Source organism: Hemibagrus wyckioides, linkage group LG04, assembly GCF_019097595.1.
Source record: "Hemibagrus wyckioides isolate EC202008001 linkage group LG04, SWU_Hwy_1.0, whole genome shotgun sequence".
Lineage (NCBI taxonomy): Eukaryota > Metazoa > Chordata > Actinopteri > Siluriformes > Bagridae > Hemibagrus > Hemibagrus wyckioides.
In genome coordinates this window covers 17,027,501-17,053,593 of record NC_080713.1, presented here as the reverse complement: position 1 = coordinate 17,053,593, position 26,093 = coordinate 17,027,501, and the positions used below count along the sequence as shown (strand labels likewise).

Below are 26,093 nucleotides of genomic sequence, written 5' to 3'. Positions count from 1 at the left end.
GTAAGAAGACTTAAACAAGGCACATAAGCAGTGAAGCCTCAGAATGCATGTGCCCTAGACACTACAAGAAGTGCCTGGGATATTAGCAATGGCTATTGCAGGTGGAAATCAATATTCTCTAGAGAGAAAACAAAATAGTGAAATACTTGGCTCCTGAGAATGTTTTCTGTCATACATACAAAGACCTTCTTTTACAAGATATGAGTAGATTATGATACTTGGTAGGTCATTATACAAGGTATGTTTTGTGGCACCTTGTGTCCAAGCTTGTTAAGTATGAAAGTTGAAACAAGTGCCATATCAAGCACTGACGATAGTGAATCTTAAGGTGCTGTGATGTTTGAATCATTTGGTTAATTAATATACATCAGTCCATTTGCTTGTACTTTTTTAATCATTATTAAATATCATTTTTTAATTATTAATTTTATTAATTATTATTAATCATTTTTAAAAATTATTTTTCATTTTAAATTATTAATCATTTTAAATATACTGCTCACAAATTTAGCAAATTTTGCTTAACACTTGAGGCACAAAACGAACTTTTAAATTATCTTAGCAGCATGAATATATTTTACATGCATGCATTGTTGTTTTGGGGCTTTAATAATTGCCATCTTATTTTATATGCACACATGCATGTGAGATTTTACCAAGGTTGGCAAATATTATTCCCAGAAGGGAAAACCTCACAACCCACCATTCTAACAGACTTATTTAGATATAAGCTAAACCCAATAATGCAAAAAGACTTCTACCTTCTACCTTAGTAGCTGTATATAGTAGTGAAACAATTCATTTTTACATAAACTTGAACACATCCTGTTAGTTTAAGTGCAACAGGAAATCTCATGCAGGAAAGAGGGCCAATCTGAGTTTCAACAGATGAAGGAAAGAAACAAACAACAAGCCGAGAGACACTGCAGGTGTCCAATCACCGGACACTGCAGGTGATTGGGTTAATAGTAGGGCAGACAGGAACAGGCACATGCTGTAGACAGATGGAAGTGGAGGGAACAAAAGGGAAAGAGCAGCATCTGGCATCAGCTTCAGAGTGGAGTAGGTTACAGCAAAGTATCCTCAAGAACCAGCTGTTCATATGAAGATTGACGCTTCAACCCCAAACCCATTCACACTACTAGAGGTGTGAAAAAGAATATGATCTTGGTTTGCTGATTTTCCTTTTTAAGAGTATCTCATGACTGCTTGATTATACAGTACATCTTGCCGGCTAGGGATTTTTTTAAAGTAAGTCTAAGTTGCACATAATATCTATTTTATATGTTTCTGCTGGTCTACAGCCTCTGTTGATTAACCTCCCAGTGAGTTCAGGAGGCACACACTGGGCACGGAAAGAAAGCCCTGCACAGGAATAAAGAAGTAGTAAAAGGGTGGGTGGGGGACCTACATATGTGTTTACCTGATGCTGCTGCCAGGGGGCTGCCCAGGTGCTGGGGGCTATGGGATGAAACACTAGCAGGATTTACAGAAGGGCTACTGACAATGGTAGCGATGGTGGAGGACGTGGTGGTGACAGGGGAACAATCCACACATGCTGCCGCCGTCTGCGGCTCCCAAAGCCTGCCAGGGCAGGGCTCACCCACCTGAGATGCAGTCAAGGCTGGCACTGCACCCCCCAGATCCATGGAGGGTTTGGGTGGAAGCTGAGGGGTGCTGGCCGACTTAGGTGGTCCTACCCCATGCCCGACCGCTGGGGATCTGCTGGCTTCACCCACTACTTTGATTGGTGGGTGAGGAGGCGATGGTGTCTGAGATAGTCCAGGTTTTTTTGGTGGAATGGGAGGTGGATTGCCTCTGTCGATACGGGCCACTGTAGGTGACTTGATACCAATCTGTGGATGACCCAGACGACCAGCAAATGGTCCTCCCTCTGAAGCAGAATGGGACAGCCCAGGCCGAAGGGCTGTGGGGGGGCCTGCTGTTGGTGGACTGGTAAAACGTGAGAGAACTTGTGTGACAGTGTGACGTGCCTGCTGCTTGGCAGCAAAGTTGTCCCGATTGGTTGGGGACAGGTCTCGTGACGGGGGGCCTTGGTTGGACATGCCGTTTTGGTCCTGCTCTGAGGCCGAAGGCTGGAATTTATAGCGGGCTGCCTGGACACGGGACCCTGTTGGTAGGGCAGTAGCAGTGCCAGGTGAATGTAAACTGTGAGCAGAGTTCAGTGCCATCTGGCCCTCCCCACCATTCTCTGCCTGAGTACTTCCATGGTGTAGACCCCTCACAGTAGTAGGTGTTTTAGGGAGGTTCATGCTAGGGTAGCTGGTGCCCGTAGGCTTGACAGGGATGCTCAGTGGCAGTTTCTTAGGCATTTCATTCTCAGGAGGTGGGTCTGTCTGTGAGGCGACTACTCGGCAGCTGGCTGCCTCAGTGCCCACAGCAACTGATGCTATGTTCTTGGGTTTGACTGGAGTGGTTCCGGGTGCAGGAACTGCTGCTGGGGGCAAAGTTGGAACATCTTTGCTCCGCTCTGTCCTGAGCTGCTTTACCTGTTGGCGCAGACTGTCACTTTCAGCACGCAGTTCAGCAGCACGACTCTCCTCACGGCTCAGTCGTGCACGCAGTTGCTCACGCTCTGTGTCAAACTCGGCCAGCTGCTTCTCCATTTCCGCTTCCATCTGCTGGCTGCGTTTGCGCTCACTGGCCAACTCCTCTTCTAGGCGGCTTGAAGTACGACCCTCTTGCTCAGAAGACGACGAGAGCTCCTCAACTCTTTGGCTCTCCTCCACCACACGTGCGGCCAACTGCTTGCACTCACGCACCAGCATCATCACCACGTGCTTGTTCTTCTCGCGCTCGTCCTTCAGCTGCGCTGAAAGTTTGCGATGCTCCTGCTCCAGACTGTGCAACTGCATTTTCTCCAACTCTAACTAGAGAGAGCATAATCACAGCACATAACACAGTTAAGACTTATTCAGATTATACTTATTAATGATAGTTATGAGAGTTAAAAGTCGGATTATAGCCAGCCTGGGCACTAGGGACAAACAGATTATGTAGTTATTTATTCATTTATTTTTCCACTGGATGAAACATTCAGTAAGCTGCTAGTATAGCAGTCACCAGAGGTTTTTCCTCTATCAATATTTAAACACGTGCTTCAGTTTGGTGGACCCTAATGCTGTAACTATAATGCACACTACTTCTTCTGAATCCCATCTGGCTGTTGGTGGAATGACATTGTTATTAGACAGATGGATCTTTGAAGAATTAGAAACATAGGCATGTAGAAACTGTGATGTAAATGAACAAAATAAAGTGCAGAGTAAAGTTGTCCTATAGCCATCCAACTACCACAACATTCAGTCACATCACACTTCATATCCGAAATGTTTGTGAACGTCAATGACTAGCTGTGCTGAGGGCACCAACTTGATTTGCTACATCAGAAACAGAATAGTTGGGCAGGACTATAGGTTAAGGTAGTGGTGGCATCAGGTCTATTAAAGTACCAATGTTAGCCATCTGCTAATAAACAAAGAAACTAAAGCAACTTTTAGTTTTTAGCTCTGTGTGTGTGTATGTGTGTGGTAATGGTGGGGCACAGTGAAAAGAATGAGAATGCTGGACTTGGTTGTTGTTAGTGTTATTCTTTCAACTGCTCCCTAGAATGCTGAACTTGGTGATCAGCATTTAACAGTTTACACCTAAATGTTATTGATTTCTGTTTATAATAGATAGCTCAAACAAAAGCTATATAGATTGTTTTAATGTCTGATATTTATTTTAAAGAAAAAAAATCAACATCCAAAATTCATATGACATGCAAGCATAAGAAAAAATAAAAATCTAATCAATGACATGTTTTTAAATAATTTATACCAGAAATAAGCTTACACACACCAATATAGTGAAAGTATCCTGAAGCATACCAGACTAAAGAAGCTTCTTTTTTATATAACAGCAAAAGATTATTGAATATTAACATGGAAAATGATGCAGAAATACCTAAAGGCAGTGAGGCCTGACCTAGTCAAAAAAATATTTATTCATATATAATAAACTCCTCTGAAAAGAACTGCATTTACTTCTGGGAACATTATTCATAACAATAAAAGGGCATGTCTTCCGAGTGAGGACCAAAAGAGCACATGGCACCTCTGCTCATAAATATATTAACAATGTGACACTGGACAAAACCAAAGTTATTATTCAGAACAGCGGCACGTCTACGGTCTTAGCACAGCAACTTCACAATTATGAGAGTTATTAAATTCATATTATTCACCAGAGAGTCTGGCATATGAGTGTATCACAGTTAAGCAGCTATGAAGCAAGTGATCTGTCACCATAACAACCAAAAGTGTAAATGTTTATTCTGGGAAAAGAAGATGATGAGTCTTCTCAGTTTCAGACTCAAGGCTGAGTTGGAAGGCAGATATCTCAGTAAAGAAGGCAGTCAAGACATATATGAAGGGAAAAGCAGTCTTTTATTTGGTATGGCATTGCATTACACCTAAATCCAGCAGCAGTTTTATATGAAGTGCTGGAACCTGACCTCTCTAAAGCTAGTGAGCTCATGGAGAAAGGCACTCATGGTGTTGGAACTGACATATGCTGTACTTGAACCTAAAATGATGAGGTCACACTGAGGGAGTGAAAAGGGGATACAGTGAAACCTTTAACGAGGAAGGGTAAATAAGAGTTAATTGCTAATACTTTGTATGTGTGGTTATTAATGTAGTTCTTTTATGGTATTTCTAGTACTAGTCATTTTACCAACAGAAAATGTAATTTTTAAGAATGTGTGTAAAGATATATTAATGCACTCATATGAATACACTCTCCAAATTCTTCTCTCAAATAAAGAGCCCATGCATCAATAGCGAGGTGAGGGGGTGGGCTGCACTCAGATCTGTCTCTAGCAGGAGAAAGAAAGCTTCAGACATGCACATGAACAGCTTCTAGGCAGGATACAGTTCTAATGTGTACACATACAGATGCTTTGTTCCAATGTTTCCTTCATGCAGGACAAACAGAAAATCAAAATCACACTCTTATATATCCACCCTGATGTACTGCAAAAGGTGAGACAGATCAACAAAACGGTAAATGTGATTTATTAACTGATGAGGATGCAAGACAAATACATACCAACTGGATTTGCCAGAATATGGGTGACATATAGTGTTCAATCACAGCTACTCAAGCTCCACTGTGACTCACAAGTGATGGGAGAATATGAGCTGGGTAAAATTATGATTCCTCCAGAAAAGGAAAACTCAGAGATACACTGTATGGCCAAAGGTTTGTGGATACTATACCATCACACCCATATTGCTATTTAAATAACCTCTACTCTTTTGGAAGGCTTTCCACTAGATTTTGGAGTGTGGCGTGTGGGGATTTGTGCCCATTTATACATAAGCGCATTAGTGAGGTCAGGCACTAATATCAGGGGAGTGCAGTAGTGCAAACCCTAAAGGTGTTCTATGGGGTTGAGGTTAAAGCTCTGTGTAGGCCACCTAAGTAATGCAAAAGCATACAGAAACATTCAGTACAACTGTGTGCATCTAACTGTGTGGCAACATTTTGGAGAAGGCCCACATATGGGTGTGATGGTCAGGTGTCCACAAACGTTTGGCCATATAGTGTACCACACCAACACAGTTACAGCCCTGTGCAGGCTTTCTGTCCCTGTTTCTGTGCCTCTCTAATCTTCCAAACTGGGAGCAATGTTTTATTCACCCACTTGGCTTGCAGAGGACATGAAAGGGATGCAACTGGAGAGTTGTGAAAGAAGATCTGAGTGATATGTGGGGTGTGTGGTGATCGGGGTGGGTGGGTGGCCAGCTCCTGAATCATGTAGCTCATATTAAACTGTGAGTAAACAGGTGTTCGGAGAGTTAGATGTACTTGACACTACTTTTTTTCTATCAGCTGCTAAAGACTACTAACCTTTCTCTACCTGCATGGATTTGCGAGATGAAAATTAGGCTTTAATTTGCTTTTTAACTAAGTAAAGCTATCAGTAGTCACCATGACAGATGTAGAGAAATGGAACTTTCCCAGATTTCACTTAAACTCACCTTATAGCATTACACACTTAGAAATACGTTATTATGCCATGATTTAGTTTAGACTGTAAAGTAAATATGAAAATAGTGTTCTATTGTGTATATTTTTTTGCACAGACTGCAATACATGTACACTTTGTACACTACATTCGAACTATCAGTAATATGACTAAGCCAGCTACATGTCTGATACACATCATACACAAGACAAAATAATCCAAGCAAACTAAGACACATAACACTGAAACATATAGGCATTTACACTTCTATCCCTTTACCAGTTACAAGTACCCATTAAAAAGCATTTTTTTGTATTTAACAGACACACACACTCTCTCACACATACACACACACACACACACACACACAGAGCCTTACCCGCTTTTGTCTGCTCTCAGCGGCTGCTAGCTGTGCAGACATTCTCTCCTGCATCTTGCGGCAGTGGGCCATGACGGCCTCAAGTACAGTGATGGGGCTGGCGCTGACAGGCCGGCGCTCCTTGTGCCCTGCCCCAGACTCAAAGTCCCTCTGCAGGGCCAGGAATGGGTCAGTCATGCTGAAATGACCATAACGCTCCTGCAGGAACACTTCCTTCCTCCGAGCCTGTAGGGGGAGACACAGAGAGAGAAAGAGCAAAAAAAAAGAGAGACAGGTTAATACACACACCTTATATACACACTTTATTATTATTTTTTTTTACTATTGATCTATTATGTATTATGTAGGGCACTATTTAAAACACACAGGTACACACACAAACACAGACATAGACACATACACACACAGGGCAGGTTAGCACTTCTCCAGAAGGGATCCATTAAGTGCAGTGTCCAGTTAGACTCTGTGTAACGACCAGCTGGTCTGCTCAGCAGGAACGGCACAGGGCCAGCTCTCACTTTCTAGCACTAACACAGTTTCTCAGCAACTTTCCTTTTAATTTTGTTCACATCATCATAAACAACATGTGAAAATGTGCATTTTAACCTCAAACATGAAGAACAACTATATCAGTCAATATTTCTTACACATAGGGTATTTCTTGCCCCATATTGGGCATGAGTGCTCTTGGGCATACTGTAAAGAACAGGGTTATGCAATACTGTGACTATTTTATTGTATACTGTACAAAGCTCACTGCACATTACGGCCTTTTGTCTAATGAGTGTTCTGCCAAATCAAAGATATACATGATCTAATGTCATTTGGTCTACTTGTAGGAAATGAAATAAAGTAAAAAAACAAACAAAAACAACATCAACATACAGCTGGTTATGTATATCCAGTGTTGATCTCTGTGTGTTGACAAATCTGTGCCAAAAGTATATAGATCCAGATGACTCCATATTCAGAGTCTGGCCTAGTCTGAGAGTGGGATGCACAGAACTAAGACATACAAGAACGCCTGAGGTTACTGCTTGCTAAGTGCAGCCACCTCACCAAAGAAGGAAAAGACTAAACAGCAAATGCACACTTGTGCTTACGCTCCTTTTCTCGCTCTACTTGAATACACACTCTCTCTCTCTCTCTCTCTCTCTCTCTCTCCTTTTACTCCTCAATCTGATTAGTTTTTCTATTTAAGCCTATGTGTTTCTTTGTCTAGATGCAAGGTCTTATTTTGCTCTTATTCACAGTGTCCACATTTACAGTCTTTTTATATATATATATATCAATTTTTGGAAAATGTAAGATTACAGTAAATCACCTCCACTACCTTACTTGAGCACTAATGTAAATACATGTAAACACATTTTTTCTTTCAGGATTCTCATCTTTATTAACTCTTAAAATTCAAAAAAATAACATTAACAAAAACCTTATGTCATGCAATGATGCATCAAATTTTTTGTCTTCAACATTACCTATTTAAGACCTGAATGTTAAAGATTTTTAATTCAAACATTTTATCATTTCAGGCAGACAGTGTTAGCCTTTGCAATGGAAACTTGGTGAGAAAAATCTGTGAGAGCCTCTGAGTAAAGCCACAAGCCACTGACGTCCGTCAATCAGATCTAGCTAAGAGATGTATCAGGCACCATAATTTACAAGAATACAGAGGAACACTTGGATATTAAGTCCTGTATGGCTGTTCCTTAATCTTGCAAGCTAAGACTAAAAGAATTGCCTAAACAAATACAAAGCAAATACTGCAAAATGCACACAGAACTGTCGGTTACAGCAGCAGGCTATCAGCAAATTCTGAAAGTGCTAATGTTCTACTGTTACTTTTACCATCAACTGCAAAGGTGCAAGTAAACAGAGAAACACAGAGAGAGAGAGAGACAGTCAGTAAAAGTAAACAGATGGAGAGCAAGCGCAAAATGCATGTGTGGCTGTGACATACAGGACTCGGCACTTTAAGAACCGTAGCCATCTGCTGCTTTTCTCTGGGCTTTTACAAATCCCTTTTCAAATCAGTGTCTCTACTTCCTCTTGTCATACTCCTCATTATTCACAACAGAGCTTGGATGTCACAAGCTGCTCGTCTCTGCATGCTGAAATTACCGTCTCTTTGAGTTTGGTTATGAGGAATGAAGCAGGTCTTACAAACAGCAACCGATGTGTTTGTTTACAGTCTCTTCTCATGCATGGGGTAATGGTAATTATAAACCTAACCAGGTCATCCTTATTTCATTGATTGAAATCACGGGACCACCTCCAACATTAATTAGAATATGTGCTGCTTCTAATAGCAGAAGAGTAACAACATTCTTGTATTTGCTGTGTGGCAGCTTACGGCTTTATGTACTGTATAGAGGGAAATTATTACTGGCCACTGTTTTTTTTTTATTCAATTGAACCTGTATGGCATGTAATCAGATGATTATGATTATAATCTCTACAAAAGCACAAAGCAACTTCAAATTCTCTAATCAACTTGCTCCTCAGCTACTTCAGTTATCTGAATTATTGGGGGCTGCAGAGTGGACAGAGGAGACAGGAGTGCCAGTGCTGGGCTTCCTCTTGGGTCACACACTCTCACTGGGACTCCATGAGTAGCCTGATTTTAACCAGTAGCATTCAGGCCTGTGTTATTATTAGCGTTAACCTTTATAGGCACGCACTGGCAGGACTGATGATTCAGGCAATCTGCCAAAGAGACAGAGAGCAAAGAGACAAGCAGAGAAAAAAAGGCTCCCAGGGTACAAAAACTATACTACTTAATAAATTGTGCTGTCTGATATTGTTCCTACATTTGAAAACGTTACTGACATCGATCTGTCTGGAGGTTAAATTAGTCCACGCGAGATGCAATTAAAGGACTTTGCACTGCACTCCTTGCATGCCACTGCTTTTAAAAGCACCATGTAGTATTTTCATGCAGCTCTTGATATCAAATAGCTAATCAGCTTTAGTGTTTCCAGCATTGGATGGATTTGGAAGCCTTTCTCTACAGATATTTCAAGCAGTATAATGCTTGTTGAAGGTTTGTCCAGATAGAAAAGGGGGTGGAAATGACCAAGGGAGAAACCTGAGACATCAGACCCACAGGGTGAAACTTTATCTTTCACTGCCAAGGATTCCGGTCATGAGTCTCTCTCCATACATTCTGACCCATATGTATTTGAAAGTCTGACCTACAGATGAGAAATCACTTTCTTTTGCCAGATTTAAGAGTTCACTTATGCATGTGGGCAAGAAGAGGAGCAGATGGGATGAAGGAAAAGGTGACTTCACTTAAACATCATGCCAAGAGAAAGACCAGCTGGAATGTAGTTTATGCTGTACACATTGAGAAGGACATTACCTAGGGTAAACGACTAAGCCAAACACTGATGGAAAATATATCTTGCTCCTGTTAAAGCAAGAGTCCTCAGACATTTCCCTTGGTTAAGTAATGAGTTAGCCTTTTGTGTGCTTGTGAGAGTTTCTGTGCTCTCTCTGTGCATGTGTGTCCTCAGTTCCTCACAAGGACTCTTTCAATTAGATCACACAGCTTGCTTTGTGAGCCAAAGACTTCCACAGATCCTGTCGCTTAACCCAAATGTGCACTGTGAGTCAAACAGACTGACAAAAAATGAGAGCAAAGAAATGTATATCAGCATGAGTAATGCCTTACTGAAACAGACAGCAATATGTGAAATGTAGTGCAGGAAAAGAAAATAAAGAAAAAGAAAAAAAATATACTTCAGTCTAGATTGTTGCTAAAAAAAATGACCATTGAGACAGCCAGTTTCCTGCTTCATCTGCTAAATATACCGAGGTCGAAATATTACATAATTCTGACTGGCCAATTAGGATATAATGCAGCATTATATTTAATAAATTTCATCTGACTTTTCTAACTCGTACCAATTTCATATGTCTGAAATGATATTTTAAGTAAAGTGCTGTCTATTTACAGTATCTTTCCTATTTTTTTTTTCAATCTAAGAGTGGTGTGTTTGGTTGTGGACACAGTAGGGGGCATTTAAAAAGTTATGATGGCCATGATTGTAATGATTTCAACTTTTATAGATTTATAGACAGACAGATATAGCACTAGTCTGCTTCATTATGTACAGTTATATGAATATTACTTTCAGGACATTTTCAGGACATTAACTCAAGATATCATATTCCTATTAAAGGCCTTTAGAATATGCTGAGCAGTGGGTAAAATAACAAGCCAGCAATGTGAGCTGATTATCTGTAAAAAGAAATATAGTGGAAGTTGTAGTGTGCACATAGCCAGGGCAAGGAAATGAGTGAATGATGGAGAAGAGGCCTTAGGGGGAAAAGGGAAGGTTCCAACCCAAGCAAGTCCCGCAGTCCTTTGAGACTTCCTCCCACTCCATGATGCCATCTGTTATCCATTCTTCCCCAATACAGTCCCTCTCTTGAGCCCTTATTTCACTGACCTGCTCTGTTAGAACTACATTGCTCCCAAATCAGCAGTACCAGAGAGTAATCACTCTCCCATTACTGCCTGAACACCAACACTGACCAAAGGAGAAAGAAGCCATAAAATCAGTTTGAATATCAAATTAAAGGTGTAGGATATCAGCTCCAAGACTTGCCTGTGAGAAGGAGTAAAATGGGATGGGAAAATCAATATCGTGAGAAGTGATTCTCCACTGGCCTTCAGCACATCTCGAAATCAAGACTACTTCTAATCAAGGTTGATCGGTCCATCTGAGATTGAGATACATGTAACATAGCTCTCACTCAAACATTCATATTAAACACACTTTATAAATACAGTAAAAAATGTATGGTTTGACTTATTATAAAACAAGTCTTTGGTCATAAGCTGAGACCAGTGACTAGTGACCAGTGACTAATCAAAGATAATCGACAACAAATTTGATCAATAATTTTAGATTCAAATCTCAGAAAAGCCACCAATATGAGAACGGCATAAGATGATGCAATACTCAGGGGACAAGTGGTTTAATTAAATAACACAAAACCCTCAAATTAAATGATAAATAAATTAATGATTATTTCAAGCTCTTTTATTCAGCCTACTGAAATGTTTGTGGCCAAACACTGCTACTGTTAGGCTATGTTCATACATACAGTAACTCATAGTGACAAAGCAACCTGTGCTCATTCATTGTCAATGAGAGTTGGTGACTTCCCACAATGATCGTCCAGCAATACAACAAAGTCGATAAAACTTCAACTTTATGCAAATAAGGAGTGACTTGGTACAGCGACTACCAATGGGAGTAAAGACAGTAGGGTAAATGTGATCTGTGGCAAAGAGTACACACTGCCTCTTCTTCATCTCGTATATGATGCAGATTTGTATACAAAAGCTCTCCCCAATGTTTATTTTTAACAGCAAGAAAACTGATTTGTTGTTAAGTGGAATGCTAGTTGCCCCCCGCTGAGAAATGTTATTACTGTGGCAAAGAGTAGTAGAAACTCCTACCAGCAAATTCATTGCACAGCAACATGCAGTGATAAAATGTGTAAGTGTACTATAGCTTTACACCAAGGGCTGCTCTGATCACGCTGGTTGGTGACAAAATGGAATCATTTTCTTTCACTGCTGGTCTATAAATAGACAATCTTCATTATATAATCTAATATGGAGAACATATCATCTGTCTCTTGCAGAATTCTGTCAAGATTTTATTGGGATGATCTCATACAGAGTGACAGCAACAATCTGCAGTAATCATACAGTCTAAAACTGGGGTTATGGCAAGTCTAGTAGAGAATCACTTGCTCTCGTCTGACTGCAAGTTTAGAGACAACAGGGTCCTGCAAGGAGCATTTACATAAGCAAACATACTGGCATTTACAACAGCCAATGCAAAGCACCAGACCAAGCTTTAGAGAAAAAACTCCACATCTTGTCAAATGTATTGCTCTTGTAAACAGTCTCAGATAGGGGTTAAAAAAGAATCCACACAGGAGAAGCACCACACCATGTACCCATGCATGCTTCAGAGAGATTAGCCATTGACAAATATCTGCTAAGCAAACTGTAGGTAATTGTGAATTTCACACACACACACACACACACACACACACTCTCTCTCTCTCTAAGAGAAAAAGTACTCTTTTTAAGAGAAAGAGTACTTTCAGGACTATGTTCCTAACCCCGTCCTCTCCAAGACTCCTGGGAAATATATATAAGGTAGACATATATGGTTTCATTATTTGTCACTGCTTCACATGTAGTATTATTATTTTACAACAAACCGTAGGGGGTGGACTGAGAAGGTTTCAGCGTATTTCCTGCTTTAGAGCGACAGCCACTGCTGCGAGGCTAAAACTGGCCCTGGATAATGATGCTAGTGGCCTATTTTAATGACCCTCTCAAATGAACTACATTTCAGTGTGGCACACCATGGAGCAGAGTAGTCTTAAAAATCCAGCGTTCTTACACACCAGCTGCTCTACAGACACGTACATAAATAGTACTCAACACACAAGACGCTGGACAATACTTCCGAGCCAACAAGAGGCTTCCTTTCTCACAAGTTACAACATGATTTGTGTGAGATCTGAAAATTAAGTACACCAAATAATGTCCAATAAAATTTCAATATATTATGTTCTTGTTCACACTAACACATAATGTTACCTGATGTCAGCACCTCAAATTCAGTAGATGCCTACAAAACCATATTTGGTGCACAGGGGCAGGTACAAATATATATATGTATACTCTTACAAATGTGCATTAATACTAGGGTGACATGTTAATGCCTAAAATCATAATTACACCTAACCTTTCACAATAATTCAGTCACTTTGGGGAAAATATGTTTAAAATATGAAAATATGTACTTAGCATTGTAAATACACATTTATTTTCACATTGTGTGTTGTAATCCTTCATATACAAAATGGCACCACAAAAAAGACATAAGATATCAAAGAAGACACAGTTCAGGTAAAAGTAGCTTTACTACACTGAAACTACATCCAGGATTGTTTTTCATTATTACATACACAAGTATAGAATTAAAAATATATAGCGTACGTGTTGACAAAATGGAATAAGATTGCATTTACATAACCAGCCATGCTACTCAATTAATAAAATAGTTTAGCAACCTACAAGCTACTTGAGGTAAAAGCTAGAATTTTTTCCAGATTGCTGTTTCCGGTAAAAACGTAGCAAAACTAGTCGAGTTTAATTAATTGGCTAAGTCAAGAATTGTGAGCGTGATCAATTTTGTACTAATTATACAGCCCTAATTGTACTAAATTCCATTTTCAGCAAACCTGTGAAAGTAAATGGAAAGTCAAGAAACAGAGTTTCTGTAATCTCTATACTACATTGAGACAAATAAGCAGCGAGTTTTTGCATATTTCTCTAATATTCTATTCTATTGCAAATATTTTAATCCACTTAAAAGTTTGTCATTTTATGAAAAATCTTTGCCTACAGCAACACGAAAACAACAGAGAGCTGCACGCACAGATAATGGGAACAGTTTAACTCCGGGAACAATGCCATTTTGGTTATATGAGGCTACAGAACGCAGTGTTTCCCACCTTGTTTTAAAATGGATGCAGTGGTGTGCTGTGTATTCTGTTACAAAATAAAATAGCAGACACTTCTGACTCTGTCGACACCGTCAACAGTCAGTAGTTTTCACAGGTACCTAACATCCTCCTCTCTCTCTTCAACAACAGCTTATTTCTAAATTTCTACATCCAGTCCTGACAGCATGGTAAATGTGATCTGGTGATCATTTTATACTGGTATACATGCCATACTACTATATCATCCCCTGCTTCCTTTAATGTAAAGGTCACAAAGCTCTGCAGAACCAATTGGTGCAGTCTTGTTGCTATGCTAACATGCTGGACAGAGCCGTTACAGAGCTAAACATAGTACACTGCTATTAAAAGCTTTGGAAAGAATAATAGGCTAATGAAAACAAGCTTGCAAATAACAGACATCCTGGTGATATAACCAGAGATCCAGGACACCACAGCAATAAAACATGACTGCTGTAAGTGGTTACCTCTTTTAATGACATGACATAAAATGAACTGTTGTTTTGTTTTGGACTTCACGGCAAGCTTCAAGGCACGAAACGCTCGCAGTTGCTGTTGCCACCGAGTTACAGTATCAGTCTGCATGGAAACTGGGTTCTTCGGAGTTTGGATCTAGCTGCAGTTACAGTGAGATGAGAGCATGACTCTTCCCACGGCCATGCAAAGAAAACAAAGAAGCCTCTATAGTATCACGCAGCAACAAAAGATGAAGAATATTGCAATGCACTCTGGGCTGTTTTCGGCAGAACACTGTCAGTAGAGTTGTTTTTCACTTCACTCTCTGCTCTTACTGAGACACTCTTCAGATTATTTTCCACTGAATGTAGGATGACTTCAATTGTGAAGCGTTCGAAAATATGACCAAAAACACTATACATTTTTTTTTATAATGGTTGCCTGGAAACTATAATGGTAAATGTATACTGAGCTAGTTAGCTAATTTATTGCACTGATGCAGTTTTTTTTCCTGTCTGTTCCATGTTTTTCTGTGTCAGTACAGTGCTGTGTGTCTTGCCCTTCGGGTCCAGCCTAACACCATATCCCTAATGCCGCCCGTTTCCTGTTAGTTGATTGAGACTTCCTGATTTTTGTTCAATAACTCACCATACTACACACCTGTGCATGCCTTTGCTTTGTCTCGACTGTGTTTTCACATTGATTATTGCTTGTGTTGCTTGTAACAAAATACTTCTCCTTTTACCAGTTTATCATGGTGGTCAGGGTGGACCCAGAGCCTCACACGCAGTGTTCACAGGAACACTGAGTGTGAGATGGGAATTCACCCCATCACAGGGCATCACACACACACAGTCATCCAGACCTAGGGGTAATTTATAGTCAACAATCCCCTGATCAGCATGTTTTGGGAGATAACAGGAAACCAGAGAACACACAAAGCATGAGTTGCTGAGGATCGAACTGAGGATACAGAGGAAACAAAATAGTGATTTCCTTCAAAAACATTTATTTGGGTAAAAAATTAATACTGATTCATTCTCAGAGATTCTACAACATTTGATTAAGTCACCAAGATGAGTGAATCTCTCAGAATTAATCAGTTTCAAAGATAATCAAATAATAGAGTACTTAGTGTGCTGAAACAGGGAATTATTACAAATTGCTGAGTCTTATCTGACTATAGTGCTTTCTGTGTCTCACTTGTCAGTCTCACTTATAATTAAAGTCTCACTTAAAACGTCAATCACTCACTTCAGTCATTTCCAGTCAGGCATCCTATTGAAAATACTACTGTTGTTTTTAAGGCTTTTATCATTCAGGTCATTGCATGGCATGCTATAGAGGCAGAGTCATCTCTAATAATAAAAAAAACAGGGAGAGACAGACAGGCAGCTAAACTAACACAGAACACTTCCCGTCTCTACTTTCTGAGAAAAAATGGAAGCCTGAGGTTTGCTTTATGACAGAGCTGTTCATGTGGAACCATGGTGCTCCACGCTCTCATGTAAGCCAATCTGGAGAGGCTGTTTTAAAGCAGAATTATAACAAATGGGATGATAAGAAAAAAAAAGAGTGGAGCAAAGCACACTAAGAGCTCTGATGTGTGCTGCTCTGTCAGCAGGACCCCAGTTTTCACTAATAGCCTGAGCCTGCAAAATATATACCACTTCTGGATGTTCAATGGCTGATATATAACACACTCAATTCATCTACACCTTCAACAGACATATCTTGGCCTAGGTGACTTCAATGATAAATAGTGAGATGTAATCAGTGGGACAATTGGTCAGTGTAATAATACAGAACAGTCACTTTTACAATAATGCAAAGCACAAGCGAGGTCTAACATCATTATAGCGTCAGCCTGACACAAAAAATTAAAATAGCCAAGCTTAGCTCAAGAGCTAAATATGACAGCTTGTACTCCCTCTTACTTGCTGTAATACACATATACATGCACACAGCATTTATTTCTGAGCCTGCTTCCAGTTTGGCCTAGTGATGGCCCTGCCACCAGGTCATGTGGTAATCGCAGTGAACACATTCATAGCATGCTGAAAGGCTCCATCTGAACAGAGTAACAGCTGCACAGCAACACTAGTGCCTTGTTACTGATGAGCCATCAAAGAAACAGAGAGGAAATGACCAAAAGGCTGAATCTACTTCATGCTTAAGCTTCCTCCTGAATGTCTTCACAAACACTTTAACTACTGATTAAAGCTGGAATTTAGAAAAAAAATGTCATAAAGCTTTTGCACATCTACACATCAGCTTGTTAATCTGTCACCACCATGCTGCATGACTTGATATATGTAAGCTAGCAATATATATAGATATATGTAAGCAGCAAGCTGATTATTTAGTAATGATCTGATACAGTATCAGTATTGAGGCTAATACTGACCTGAAATGCTGTACTGTTAGTGGACTGGATCTGATATGTTTATTGACCCAATCCACAGATGTACTTTATGCTGTGAGCATGAGTCATGTTGATATATCACAGATTTTGTACCTGAGCTCAGAACACAAACTGTGTTCAAGAATGTCTCCATCATGACTCTTCCATGATGCTCTGTGGAAGATAACCTGCTCCTACTGTAGATTTCACATTTCAACAGCTTAAGACAGACAACAACAAACTCCTATATTTGTCCTTATTGGCATTTTGTTCAGTTGTCAACATCTGCAATGAAGACACCCGTTTCCTTAGTACATATTCAGTATTGTCCACTTCACATGACATTTAGATCACTGAGCAAAGGCCACAAAAATGGTGCCCTATTATTTTCATGTGACCCAAACTGATAACATTGATTGCCTCTGAAACCAAGCATGAAAAGGTCATGGAGCATGTGACTCAGCACCAATTTGTTTCATCTGCTGGTGAAAAGTGATACAACAGTCAGCTCGCTAATTTATCACACAGATGAGGACCTCTTAATAATGCATGGACCAGGCACTTAGGGCCACAAAAATACTCCTAATTTTCCTTAAGATTCCTCAACTAAAGGACTTGGATTTATGCAGCTGGATATTCTCCCTAATTAATCAGACCCATTTCCCTCATTCGAAGGAACAAATGGTATTTCAGTTTGTGACTGCTATGATGAAGGAATGTGGGATGAAGGACGAGGGAGAATAACAGAAATGGAATATCCACAGGGAAGGGCTGACTGGCGAACACTGGGAGCCAAGGGAACAGACAGAGGAGTGCGATGGAAGGCGATGCAGAGAAAAGAGGCAATGGAACAGGGAACACAGAGCGCAGGAGAAAATAAGATTGACAGCTGACAGCATGTTTTGCTTAAATATGAAGAAAATGATAAAGAGAGATGCTCATTAGTGCATTCTAACTAGTGGCTTAAAATGAGCAACCATTTTGAGAAACAAGCAGTACAAGCTCAAAAAAATATGGTCATTTCTAACCTGGAAATGTTAGAAGTAGCTTGACTTTTCATTCAGGATGCTCAGTGCAAACATGAACACTGGCTCATAACAATTCTGGGGAGATTTGAGGTTTTTAATAGCTCTTTCTCTACTATTTCCCACCATACTCATCTTATCGCTTTAGCAGCATTGACATAAAAAAACAAATTAAGCAAACATATTTCTGTTTAAGCATACATACAAAATAAGGTACAAAATATTTCTAACCAAATATAGACATATTTGGTTATCTATCAACTTTGCAAAGACTATAATCATTTGTCTAGTTCAATATACTTTGTGCATTATTAACCCATTTCCCCTCATATTTTAGTATATACTTCAACACCTTGCTGTACCCTTTAGCAAAGACTGCATCAAAGCAGACTAAAAATCAGTCTCTTACCCAGAACTCTATATGATTGTTAGTATGCAGCAGTCTTATAGCCACCAATGGAGAAGAGGTGTCTTATGTACAGGCATGATTAGAGTGTTAGAAAGAATAGTTCAATTCTTACCATCAGATTCCCATTGAAAGCTCACTGGCCGAGGACAGCCATGTTGTTTAAGTAAAATTATTCATCATTTGAAACAGATTTGAGTTACAGGTTAAGACAAAGATACAGTATCAAGCACATTGAGAGCTACTTTACATTTAGTGACACCCATAAAACTAATTTTGTCATTTTTGCTTGAGCTGTCATTGGATATAAACCAACTAAAAACTAAATTTTTCAAAAATAACATTTCCAGTGAACATTTCTGGAAATTAAATGAATAAATTTGTTCATGTTCAGCTTATAGAATGATAATTCAGGGCCAGTGTGTGAAAAAAATGCTGCTCAATTTATTTTAAGTATTTTAATTTATTGACCACATTCAAATGTAATTGAAATAGAGTATGTCATATAACTGTCTCACTAAACTGTTTTATTTCTTAATAACTAATTTAGCAGCTAGTAGCTAGATCTTCATTTTCAATACTCTTATCTTCTTTGTCAGTTTTGGTTGCCAAATCATAACAATCTTTTGATTCTTTTCTGACAAAAAAATATAGCATAAGAGTAAAGTTTCAATGATCATATATATATATATATATATATATATATATATATATATATATATATATATATATATATATATATATACATGTATAATATATATATACACACACATTTTAACAGCTACCTTGACTGAATGAAGACATTTAATACAATGTAAACCTGAATGCATTTCTCCTTTTTTTACGCAGTGGGAAAGTGTATCCATCGTCACTAGTATGATCACAATTAGGCTCTGCAATAATTTATATTTGTATCAAATTCTAGTAGCAAAGCTAAAATATAAACCAAATATATAGCAAATGCAGGGGATTGTAATTCATATGATGCACTAAAACAAGCTGAAAACAACAAAATATAGCCAAAAGATGCAATCTCACTAATAGCACCCCTAGTGGCCTCTTGCCAAGATACCTAGAACAATAAAGAGATCACATACGAACATAACATAAATCAGTGATGGTAGCCTTCTGTGTGAAACATCTGGTGAAATCTGACCATCTAAAGGCATACATGTTCCAGATTAAAATGACTATTTGCACCTAACTCTACCCTCTTTCAACGATAACATTCCAACTCTTGCAGACATCCTAAAATTCTTTAACTAAACAAAGCTTTCAAGTTGGTTTCAACCCAAACAAGCAATCATGAATTACATCTGCTTGAGAAAACTAGCTCAGCCTCCTTAGCATTGGTATGTATGCCAGCCAAAATGTTTACAAAGGTCAACATGATTCTAATCAATACTGAGAATCACATTCTGCTGAGTAGTATCACACCACGATTGCGAAGAAGGGCTAAAAATCCTTAAAAATTTGAGTTCACAAATTATCTTGTTTAAGTAGTTGAAGCAAAGTGCTACAAAAAGCTATTTATTACTTGTTTTGTATATACAAAAATGAATAGTGAAACAATTTCAGTGAGATTTCATTAGATAGTAGTGGGTCTATATAAAAACCTACCATTAAAGATTTGTGACGATCGCTTGATGGTAACCCAGTCAAATGGATGCTGAAATCTGATTGGCTGATGGCAACCATGTTTATTAGGTCATAATCAAAAACCCACTTACAGATTATCACAAAGATGCAAGACACCAACATTCAGCTACATTGCATAGATGATTCCGGCAAAACAATTATCTGACCTTAGCTCCACCCACTATGTATGGCCACACCCCAACCTTAATTACCTCAGAATCTTGTGCTGTTGTGGCTTTCAAGCACTTTCATTCAAATCCATGTAAGCAATTATGAGTTACAGCTGTTAGAGTAAATTAGGCTCTGCCTCATTAGAGTTGATTGACATCTGGCAGCCACATTGTTTACAAATATCAACGTTTTATATTTATTGAAGTTCAAACTCTCCTGAGTTTGGCACCAAGTGTGTAGAGACAGGTCAAAAATCCTAGGACTGGTTAACAAAGCAGTTTTTGCATATGATGTAAATTAGCAAAACATCTAAGTGGCTAATCTAAATGCTTCTTGAGGCTTATTGTTTAGAAGAATCCAATGAATCAGTGGGTAAAGTATTTGGTTTTTAGGTCTCATAGTTCATGATTTATGGACAAAAACTTAACACACTGCACTACAGCACCACCATTAGGTCGATCAGGCCCTTCTCACTTGCCCGAGTTCTCCTTGTTGACAGACATTTCGTATCCAGCACCATCAGTGCTTGGACCCCTGAAAAATCAGTGTTGTCACCAAGTGTGTGTATACTGGAATACTAGGTGAAATGTGCATTAGGAAGAATGTAACTCACCCTAAGAGCCTCAATCACCAGGTCTCTGGCCTCCAGCTCACCCTCCATAATGCTCAGGAGGGTCAGGAGCTCTGGCTTGCTCAGGTTGTCCATGTTCAGCTCACATTTCTGAAACATACAGACAGAGAAATGTGGGCACATTGGCAAGAAATCAGCACTGCTAGTTTTGGACAACTGCTGAGATTCTTGATGGTGAGGTGTTAGTGTTATGTGGTCAGAGCAGACACCGCTCACAATTACTGGCTTTTATGGAATGAAAAACAACAAAGGCATTACAACCACAACTCTGAGTAGAATTAGAAATAAGACAATCATTACTTAAAGGTGAAGAGGGCAGATGCACGCTGCCTAAAGCTGTATAGTGATTAATTTAAACACAAGCCAGTGCTTTTTAAAGACAGTCTCCCTCTTTAGAAGTTCGCTCTTTAGATAGATGTTTCTAAATAAGATAATTAGAATTTGCTTACGTCAGATTTTGAGGGATGGAAGCATAATTGTTAGCCACACAGTACTTGAGTGACAGAATAATTCATCTGCTATAGTGCAATGTCCTTTTTTTTTAGTTCAGTTCAGTGTGCTTTCTTGGCATGACAATGTTACATTCATGTTTCTGATGGTTTTGTTGAGTCTATAAACACAAAAAAGACATCACATTACACCACCCACAAACATTTTTTTTTGTTTAATGGCAATGTACTGCTATTTTCTAAGGATATAAGATCACCTCTTAGCAGAGTTGCAGGGCTGATAATAAGAAGGTATTTTCCTGACCTTTAATATTGTTTAGAGTGGGACACCAGGGGACAAAATCTATGGATAAACTGTGTCATTACCGTAGATTGTGGCATTCAAAATACAGAATGTGTGCACTTACACAGAAGTCTAAATGTGAAGGAGAGTTGCTGATTTTATTTCATCAGAACACCTAAACCACAGCACTTGTAATGTATTCATTCAACACCAACCCCTATTTATCCATTTGCACTGCTGTGCATCACATAATACCAAAAAATATTAAAGGCCCCTGTATTGTTTTTCTATATGCATTACAATCACAAAAAAGAAAGAGAATAAGGCTACATTTCCTCATACTGTATTGCTTACCTAAATCCACTGAATAAATATTAATTACTGTGTTTATTACACTGTACTGGTTATTCATTTTATATGTTAATGTCATTTTTCCAGTTGAAGAGATTTCTTACTCCTCATTGGAAAAAGTCAGTTTGCATGCTATATTTTAATTCACCAGGGTTAACACCTTGGACCGTTAATTTCCAAATGTTACATAAACAAAATCAATAGCTGCAGGAACCAAATGGCAGTTACTAGTTTACAGCAGCAGACATATTTAATATACTTAATTTGCTGAATGTTCTGTGAGCCCTTTTAAAGGCAGGGAAAGAGTCTTTTAAAAAAATGTCCATGACTCTTTCATTACATATGACATAAAACATATAATCAATAAGCTTTCTGCCTGCAAATAGCGTTTTCTACCCTGGTGCTCAGGGACTATAACTGTGTTCCAGGAAAACGACTGAGTAGGTGCCTTTGAACAGGATTTACTGGCAATCTAGTGTGTGTGTGTGTGGGGGGGGGGGGGGGTAGGAATAATCAAATGGGCTTGACTTGAAGGTTTGTTACTTGAAAAGCGATATCATAAGCTGTATGAAATGAAAGCTGTGTTGACATCAGTATAAACAGTGTATAGTCCTTTACTATACAAGTATAACACTTGTGTAAACATGCCTGCACTGGGTTATGTTTAAGATCACTGAAGTCTAGCAGCAGGAATAGGTCACTTGAGTGACATTAAAAATGACCAACCATAGAACACACCTTTACTGTGTTACATGTACAAGGAAGCATTTATGAATATAGTGCTACCCAAAAAAAAAAAAAAACACCCATGGGCAGCAATCTGAAGGCAGCTTGCTCTTGAAAGTCTCTGTTCCAGAAAATCTGGGGATGAGACAAGAATACTATGAATTTTTTCTTTAATCCGTTCAATATCTTGCTTTGAAAAGCTCATCGTTGAGGCTGTTTCCCAGCCACGCTGGAAAAAAATGAGGATGTGCACAAATACAGCCTAACTCATTTACCTTCAAATTACACTCATATTCTTTTCCCATCGTGATCACATTTTAAAGACCAAGAACTACATTTAGATAAATAAATGTCTGCAGCAATCAGGTTCTTGCCTGAGTCACCTAAATACCAACCACATTTCTCTATATTGCATAATAGAATGACCTGCATGGCAAGTCTACAAAGGAAGGTACTAGAAAAGTGGCACAGAACCATGGCCGCAGTTTTACGCCATTAGGAAATCCTGCTTCTATAAATATGAAAATTGAAAATGACCTAAGACCTACACACATATCACCCCCCTTCCCCTGGTAAACAGGTGCTAAATGATCTGCTGTTGCATACTGGAGCATGATAGGCTCTAACAGATAAGTGGACTTACTTAAATTTTCATCTTCCATCTTCTTAAAAACAAAATAATTTGATGACTAAGTTTAATGTTCATTAAAATATCCTTCTTTAGCTTTAATTAAGGTGTCAGCAAACTATACTCTGTCAGAAGTCTAACCAGATGGAACACCCACCTGCCATGTTCTTGTCAAGAGAAACTCTTTCTGTGAATCAGATCCTACTGAGAATAAACAAAAGAAGTTCTTGCGTGGGCACCGAGAATAAATGACTTCAAATCCACGCATGCAGAACTGCCATACCCTTGCAAGCCCTTGACAGGAGCTGGGATGAGCCCATGAGACAGAGATTTATGGCTGACACAGCTCAACCAAGAGACGACGGTATAGCCAGAGCACCTGTTCTGTCCAACGGTAAACGTAAACGAGCCTCGGGGTGTTAAAACAGTTCAGATTGGCTGTATGACATGCTACTATGTCAGCTGAGTCACTGAAATTCAGACCAATTTAGAAACATCTCCAGTGAACATGCCCTAACCCCCCCCCCCTCCCCGCCCACCTCGTCTATTCTCTTCTCAGCCCTGCTCAAAGCCTTTCTTGATTTCTTTTACCTATTTGTTTCCATAGATCTAAACACGTATATCGCTAAACACACTTTAAAAGCTGCAACTGTGTCTCTGTCAAATGCATCTTGTGAAAACTGTGTCCATGTTAAAGTCAAATTAAATAACAAGGTGATACTGACAAGCCCTAATGAATATTACGGTTGAATGTGTATAATATGCAGGCAAAACTAATCAGTATTTAGACAGGCTCCACTGCTGTTCTCTCGGGGCTAAGACCCATTTTCATACGAGCTGATCAGCAGGACTGTGGCATGAAGGTTGATCGTTTTTGTCACTGAATGTCAACATTCTTGTACGTGAATGATCTTAAGGTCTGGAAGCAAAAAGCTGTATTAATCTCAATTCGGATTGAGATATCAAGCCAACAGAGTATTCTCTGCAAGGTAAAGGCCTATTGATGGCTATAAATATAGGTCAGAGTTGGGAAAGATGACAAGCAGGTTACTGACCTTAACATAATTTTACACGAACTAACACACTGTCATGTTAATTCATCCTTGACCAGCAACAGTTCATTCTGTCATTATTTATTATTTCAAGTCAAAAAATATCCTGATACTTTAAATACAATCATAAACCGTGAACATGCTACTCTGAGATGTTTACATAAGAATTAAAATAAAATAAAATAAAAATTATCCAATTCTTGCTAATCTATTTAAGATTAGGCGATTAGGGGGGAAAAGCCCTTCAAGCTTCATTATGATTGTAATAAATAAATAAATAAATAAATAAATAAATAAATCACTGCGCCGCTGCCTACTGAGGATAACATTACACTAGCTCTTAGTAAGCTTTTCTAAATGATAAAAACAACAAGAATGTTGCGTTATAAACCACAAAACTGTGTCAAATATCAGCATCGTCCGAGGACCTTTAGTGTTTATTTGGATATTTTAAAAGCGATCCAGACCTCCAGTAGGATTCTGTAGGAGCTGAGCACTAACGCGGGGATAAATATCCAAATAAATATCAGAACTAAACCCCTTCCTTGCAATTGCATGCTTATTATCGAAGAGGTTGAATAGAAAACCCCCAGGTGCTCGTGTGTTATCTCACCGTCTCGACGCTTCCATGGCCAGCGGTTAGCAGTGTTTGCAGCGGAGGCGGCTGCTCCCCTTTCGCTCCTTCCGACGCCATGTTCTTCTCTCTGTAGCGGTCCGTTGGAGTGAGCGCGCCACACACACCGTCAACACACGCATCCGGTACTGATTTAACCAAAGGCGAATCGCTTACGGAGGAAAAAAAATAAAGATTCTTATTTACATGAAAGCGAACGGGTGGACAACACAAGCCAGACAGGTTCAGGAACAGGTCGGGGTTTTCGGCGTAGGCGTGAAGCGAGCCGTATTCCAGCTGCTAGTGTGTGTGTGCGTGTGTGTGTGTGCGCGCGCTGAACCTGACAGAGCTACACACCGTAAGGTGGGGGTGAGGGGGGCGGTTTATGGAGTGACGTGAGCGCGCGCCATCCTGCGCGGGCCCTTTTGAAGCGATTGCTTAAAACGTCTCACATTTTTGTCACGGAGCCTTACTGTAGGCTTATTCTGATCGCTTTTATATTAGAAAGCACATAGTCAGACCTGTGGTACACCACAGAGACACTATCTAGGGTTTAACATCAAGCATGTCCACATAGCTGGCCTTGCCACTGCATTCAGTTATTGGTTTAAAGGGAATACCTGTACACCTGCTCATTCATTGCAAACAGGGGATGTGGTCACTTAGTGGTTAAGGTGTTAGACCACTGATCAGAAGGGCGTGAGCTCAAATCTCAGATCTACCAACCCTTAACCCTCACTGGCTCAGTTGTATAAAATGAGGTCAACTGTAAGTCGCTTGGGGTAAGGGTGTCTTCCAAATGCTTCATATAATGTTCACATCAAAATGGGAAATATGTGATCACTGTGACTTTGGTTGCTGGCATGAAATAACTGGTTTGAGTATTTCAGAAACTGATCTCCAACAAGAACAAAAAAATATCCTACATGCTCACAACCAGCCAGCTGATTATTGGAGCAACATCCTCTGACATTTTTTCCACTGTAGCCTCAGCTGACAGGAATGGTCATCTGCTATTGTAGCTCATCTGCCTCAAGGTTTATCATGTGTTCTGAGATGCTTTTCTGCTCAACACAGCTGTAATTCAAGTTATTCTTCCTGTCAGCTCAGACTAGTGTTCTCCTCAAGTTGACCTCCCTGGAAACTCCCTGGAGATTAGCAATTTCTGAGATCACATGTTTGATGAAATTGATGAATTGACTTGTATCTGCTTGATGTTATGTACTGACCTGCTGCCACATGTGTACAGATGTTCCTATTAAAGTCTCTGCT

At 39.4% G+C, this 26,093-nt stretch overlaps 1 protein-coding gene across 3 annotated transcripts in view; it reads right to left on the bottom strand.

The window, feature by feature from the left end:
* The window catches only part of cttnbp2 (cortactin binding protein 2), a 41,617-nt gene extending 16,456 nt beyond the window's left edge, over positions 1-25,161 (bottom strand). Inside the window, exons 1-4 of one of the 3 annotated variants that reach the window (XM_058387475.1) lie at positions 24,822-25,161; positions 20,702-20,809; positions 6,417-6,641; positions 1,412-2,891 (exon numbers count right to left, since the gene is read on the bottom strand). In XM_058387475.1, coding sequence (XP_058243458.1) covers positions 1,412-2,891; positions 6,417-6,641; positions 20,702-20,809; positions 24,822-24,902 — 1,894 coding nt within the window. In that variant the 5' untranslated portion in view covers positions 24,903-25,161. The remainder of the gene's footprint in view (positions 1-1,411; positions 2,892-6,416; positions 6,642-20,701; positions 20,810-24,821) is intronic. The other 2 variants (XM_058387473.1, XM_058387474.1) reach the window with 2 other exon arrangements.
* Positions 25,162-26,093: the final 932 nt, after the last annotated feature.